The sequence below is a fragment of the Mercenaria mercenaria genome, chromosome 2 (assembly GCF_021730395.1).
Source record: "Mercenaria mercenaria strain notata chromosome 2, MADL_Memer_1, whole genome shotgun sequence".
In the NCBI taxonomy this organism is placed as follows: Eukaryota; Metazoa; Mollusca; class Bivalvia; order Venerida; family Veneridae; genus Mercenaria; species Mercenaria mercenaria.
The window spans coordinates 25608653-25614652 of record NC_069362.1 but is presented as its reverse complement, the minus strand read 5'-3'; the positions used below and the strand labels follow the sequence as shown (position 1 = coordinate 25614652).

At 33.0% G+C, this 6000-nt stretch overlaps 2 protein-coding genes across 2 annotated transcripts in view; one reads left to right on the top strand and one right to left on the bottom strand.

The window, feature by feature from the left end:
- Positions 1 to 281: 281 nt before the first annotated feature.
- LOC123562623 (GTP-binding protein SAR1b-like) lies at positions 282 to 5291 on the bottom strand. Its single transcript, XM_045355246.2, has 6 exons — positions 5134 to 5291; positions 3600 to 3716; positions 2995 to 3060; positions 2002 to 2105; positions 1519 to 1650; positions 282 to 1316 (listed from the first exon to the last, which is right to left on the bottom strand). Exons 1-6 carry the CDS (start codon positions 5174 to 5176, stop codon positions 1200 to 1202), a joined length of 579 nt encoding a protein of 192 aa, XP_045211181.2. The 5' UTR covers positions 5177 to 5291; the 3' UTR covers positions 282 to 1199.
- Positions 5292 to 5391: 100 nt separating this feature from the next.
- Positions 5392 to 6000, top strand: part of LOC123563556 (diacylglycerol kinase epsilon-like) — a 76244-nt gene continuing 75635 nt past the window's right edge. The window contains exon 1 of the mRNA XM_045356410.2: positions 5392 to 5558. The gene's annotated coding sequence lies outside the window, so the exon portion shown is untranslated. The remainder of the gene's footprint in view (positions 5559 to 6000) is intronic.

Sequence of the window (6000 nt, the reverse complement as noted above, 5' to 3'; positions counted from 1 at the left end):
AAAAGAAATTAAAAACGTTTTAATAACGGTATGAAATTACAGTACCTGTTTTTCATAAAGCCACATCAAATGTGAAATTCACAGCTTTGCAATGGCAAAAGGGCCAGTGCATCTGATAGTATCATTCTTGAAGCGCTATTTGTAGAACATCGAGATGCATATACAGTGTTTATCTAGATCTATATATTATACATGTTGTTATTCGTTGTCATTAAAAGGTTAATGACAGACTCGTCTATTGATACACATGATACCGGTAAGTAAAAACTTTAAGAACACACCTCGTTTACACATTTTTAATTAAGAAAATAACGATGCAAAATATTGACAGAATTTTTTTTTACTTAAACATTTAAAGTACAGAGAAAACAAAATATAAAATTGCACATAAATTACTATCACAGTATGTCTTTATATAAGAAAAATATATAAAACATCAGTCCCACTAGTGTTATCTACATGTATTAAGAGACATTAAAAACAACAAGAACATATCTGTCATCTTAGTACTATGTTTTCTTGCATGTGTATCTGTGATGTCAGGGGAGGGCCCCCGATAATGTTGTTATAACTTCTGGCCCAACCCTTTTGTATATTTACATGATGTATTTATGTATGCTTGTTGAATGTGTGTGTATAGAATATGTATATATATACAATAAAATATGATTATACTATAATAACCAAAACTTTTTGGAGAATTCTCCTAGGATTAATGATACAGATAGCACTGTCTGATTTCAACAACACATATCCACAAACTTGATAGGGCTTTTCCCGCCTATACAAGTGTAAGTATAGTGCACTGTATGCAATCCCAAAGCAAGAATTGTGTTGGGTTTTTTTTCCAGTTAATAAATTCTGAACCTAAACTTCGCAAATGATTGTTAACTTTTAGATTTTTTTGTTGTTTTCTAATTTACATAGTAAACAGTTGTGATATTATGATATGCTGCTGAACAAGTATTAAATACCATCGAACATTAGCAAATACTAAACACCAAAATTCTATATATATAATGGAAACTATTAACAATTAAGATATTTTTCGAGAACATTCTCCCAGTTCCTCGGGTGTTTGTGATATTCCCAGAACGATGAAAAAAGGCATGCTTTATAAATTTCTTCACTATCACAACATATGCTTATTAAAAGCAGTCCCGAAAGCTCATTAGTTTGAACAGTGTGTAAATTTGTTTTCATTCAATGTAATATGCAAGCCATCTCATTGCGTCGCCATAACCTGTTTGTTTGACAATACTGCTTGGAAACGTTTCTAAAGGTCGACCTGACAGTTCTGCTCTTGGTGTGTGTTTCTGAAATTAAAAAAGAAAAAAATGTTTTTGAACGAATCATATCTCACAAACACAAGCATGTGTTTACATATTCGAATAACGTTTAACTAAACTGAGTTTTATGTCTTTTCCAATTTACAATTTTTATCGATATATGTGAACATTATTTCTTATATCGTTCAGGTCATAATACCATAATATATTGGTTGTCATAGCAACAAACCTTTCCAGTTCTATGCACCCCTAACATCAGTTTGTCTGATAGATACTCTTCACCAACAGCCTCTTTTCTGTCTGTTTTGTTGAATAGAACGGCGATGGGAGCGTCGGGTAGTGTGTCGTCTCGGATAGTTCTCTGAAAAATTATACTATAATACTATTACTATGTAATTACTTACGTGAAACTATTGGTGAAAAATCCCTATGTACATTTCATTTAAATCAGCATGATATTATTAAATGGTAATTTTGCAAACTTACTATATAAAGTATTAGAAATACTTCTGAATCAACACAACCTGTAATTAAGCTGAATTCTACATTATTCATCAAGCATGATCTCCCTGATAAAAAGATATTAACTCCGATTACTAGAATATTGCCTCCCTTACGTGAGTCGTGTATGCTCACTCATAGAAAAGAAATTAATATATAAGATTATACATGTTAGCATACTAGTTTCCGTAGACAATCAAATCTTTCTTACATCAAGTTCTTCTTTAGCTTCATCAAATCTCATATGATCTGCACAATCCACCATGAAAATAATACCATCAACCGCCGGGTAATAGTCTCTCCAAACCCTTCGAACTAAAATAAAGAAAGTTGTGCTAGTTATGATACTCTAAAAAGCTGACGACGAAGAATGTTTAAGTCAGTTTGCTTACTACAAAGAATAGCATTGAGCAAATTTACAGACTCATTTGAAGCTGTAGCCTAACATAAACAACATCTGCACAACTTGGTGAATGTTTATAGCTTTACGTAGAACATGTACAGGGAAGGAAAGAAGTAATATCATAACTTAAATCAATGATTTTGTTCTGTTGGGAACATGTTTAAGTTAAAAAAAATCTCAAAACAAGTCTTATCTGCTTGGCTTTAGTTAAAGACCCACCACTAAAAAGTGACTACTTTATCAGAATCAGTCGGGCAATGCAGTACAAATACTGTTATACCATAAACGATGCACAATTCAAGAACTATCCTGTGTTGTTGTAGGCTCACAAATTTATCTTCTAGTTTCTACCTAATTTTATTCGGTCAATCTTTATTCGGTACATTCTGAAGCTTTAAAAGTCAGTTAATAACTACATAAATCAAGCAATGTGCATACTCTTAAAAACATTAATAAAACATTTAGGCGCTGATCGAACGCCATGTGCAGTCTTGGTCTCCTTGAAAACAAAGTATGTACCCGTTATTGCAAACCATATAAAGTTGCCACCATGAAAACACAACACAACATGCGTCTTCTGGAAAGAGGAACTCGCATTGAAAACATCTACAAAATATCTCCAAATACAAATGGATCATTTCAGTAGTCCACATAACCTATGGAAGGTTACGCAATCTAGACCACATGAAATCAGACGGGCAGAGATCGAAGCCAGATTACTTACTGGAACATACACACTCCAGAGTAATATAACCAGAAGACTGTCCCTGCCCCCTGTAAATACATTTATAATTTGTATACCTTGTGGATGACCTCCGAGATCGTACGCTGTAAAACGTATTGTACCCATGTCCATTTCTTGACACGCTGAAGTAAAAAAAAAAAACACTAACGTTACAAGAAATTCTAGACTGGCATCAGTCGTTAGAGTCATTAAATGTAAAGCACTTGGCCATAAAATCAGTCCTCTCTGATACCACTTTCTCAAAAAAAATTACAATATCTCTTGCCTCTATCTCTGATCAGTGTCAGTTTGAAGAAATTAATATTATTACAGATTATTTGATCTCAACAGACTTTGTAAGTCTACAAGAAATTCCACTAAACGATTTAACAAATTTTGAAAAAAAAAAACAAATAACAAAAACAAACAAACAAGTGAGTGATTTTGTCCAGATGAAACACTTACACATACCAGTATAAGATATGTAGATGGACATTAGAGTTTTCTGTATGTTATACAATCTGATTCTTTAGCCATAAAAACGAACACAACATAGACATTAATATGTTCGATACCGTGATGAGAGATATTGATATGCTCGATACCGTGATGAGAGATATTGATATGTTCGATACCGTGATGAGAGATATTGATATGTTCGATACCGTAATGAGATACTTACATCCTTTCGGTGTTGGAGCGTGCTGTACAATTCTGCCGGTTGACATCATTGTTAGCAGTGTGGATTTACCAGCATTGTCTAGGCCTATAATCAACAATTTGGCATCCTTCTTGAAGCCTGCAAGTACACATGGTAAATGCACAATCCAAAAACCCTCTTACCGCCTTTTTATCGTATTTAGTAACACAAAATAAAATTTGGTGAAGCACTGGACTTCTGATGTCATAGGATTTATGACTGTCTTATGGATTCAGTGGTGTTGCATTTTCTGGTGCTTTGGAATCATTGAGTCCATTCAATATCTGTGTAATAGAATTCCGCATAAGGCGGTGGTAGGGGGACGGGGGCGTGAGGAGTGATGCACTTAAATTGCCATTATCTCTCATGAACAGACTTAATCAGACCGCTACTGGTTTGCTTGGTTGCATTTTATGCTCCCAAAGGATCTTCTTACATTTTATTATGCCTAGAAGACGCATCAGTTGCACGCATCTATAAGACTCAATGAATGGTTTACTTTTTACACTAAAACTGATACAGTTGCAGTCTCATTCAGTTGACACGTATATGCCTCAAGGTTTCAGAAAGTGATACAATCAAGGAAAAGACCACCTTTCTTGTCAATTAAAATTGGGTGATATATAACTGTGTAAACTTTTGATTAGATACGTTTCTTGCATATACCTGGAACAACCGATTCCTTCCTGCTTATAATTGAGATTTACTTTTACTTCATTTACAGTTTGTTTATTTTTCGTGCGTGCTAATTAGCGGTTTACGTGTGTGATGTTATGGAAATTTACGTGTATGATGTAACGGATAAACGATAATTATCTAAGAATCTATTTGGACTGTTAAAAAGTTATAATTAAATGAATTTGCTTTATTTGTGGTGAGTACGTCGAGGAAACAAATTTATATCATGTAGATACAGAGCCAATACGTAAGATAAAATAAGATTTATTCGTGAATATATATGTCATAATCACAAAATATTACAGGTAGTTATCACAAAGGTCACGCAGTTAACATGTTTGATACAAATATTATCACATTATAGGAAATCGAGCTAATTAATAAGTTAATAAGTTTAAAGACACATATATATAACACGGGATAAGCCATTAAAGTTTTTCATTTTATTTCCAATGGGGTCCTTTTTACGATCGTAAATTTGTTTGGAAGTCCTCTAACATACGTTTAACATACACAATCTAACTCTGCCGACATGCTGAATATCTGAGACATTTCTGACCAGTGTTGAAGGGATTTGAAATATCAAACAACTAAGATATTTTACAATATTGTTTTTGAAAAACACACTATCCATCCTTTCAACCGTTAACATAGGTCTACTGCAACAATTAAATAGAAGAAGATCGCCTTGCTAATTAATTCCTTCAGAAATTTAAGCTTACGGAATTACATATCTAATTTATTTACATTATATTAAATAAACGAATGTTTAAGAAAAAGGAAGTATGTGTATACATTAATTGAGACTTTATAGATCTAAATAATAAATCTGACTTACCGAAGTATGCCAACAGAGATCTGATCCAGTTAAAAAGGAACATTTTAACTGCAGTTATATTTATTAAAGTTCTATTTATTAATCTTATTCAAATATATATAACACATGGATATAATTTGAAAGTTTGGAAGTGTTATTTCAAATCTTTACTTAAATAGTATTATTTTGGAGACGTTCCATTAATGACGACGGCACAAACACGACAATGTATTCGTGCAACAACTTACACGTCATTTCGTGCGAAAGAGTGCTCTCCCCTATGTTTACTAATTTGTCACGCATATTTTTGGAAATGAACCAGTTTTCTCTAATAATTTTCATCTGAACTTAAAATAAATTAAATAGTATCTTAGAATTTGACACATCGAAATGATTCTGGGCTGTTTCAGTACTTAACATACAGGTGGAAATCTTTATGACGAAAGGTACACTTGGAAATAAATTCGGACATGAATATTTTGGATAATCAAATGTTCCATATGTTGTTCCAAAGATTAAATGTTTATCTATACCCAACATTGACAGACTGAATTTAGATCTAAAATATCTAGTATTTTACTATAGTATTCAGTTGCTTTATTATATACAAGATAGTTGATGCTTCAGGACCAGATTGCCTGGGCATGCAAGTAAAAGTCCTGGCTAGTCCAAATAATAGGACGTTTCAGGACAGCGTGATAACTTTTGACTGCTACTGTCCCGTCACTTCCAAACTTATTCTGCATATATCTGTCAGGAAATCCTCAATGAAATCCTTTGGGAACATTTTCTGACCAAGTGCATATACAATGTACATGTATTACATCTCTGTAAATGAATTTATGTTTGACATGAAAGCAGAAATTGCCTCGCTGACATTTTTTGAAT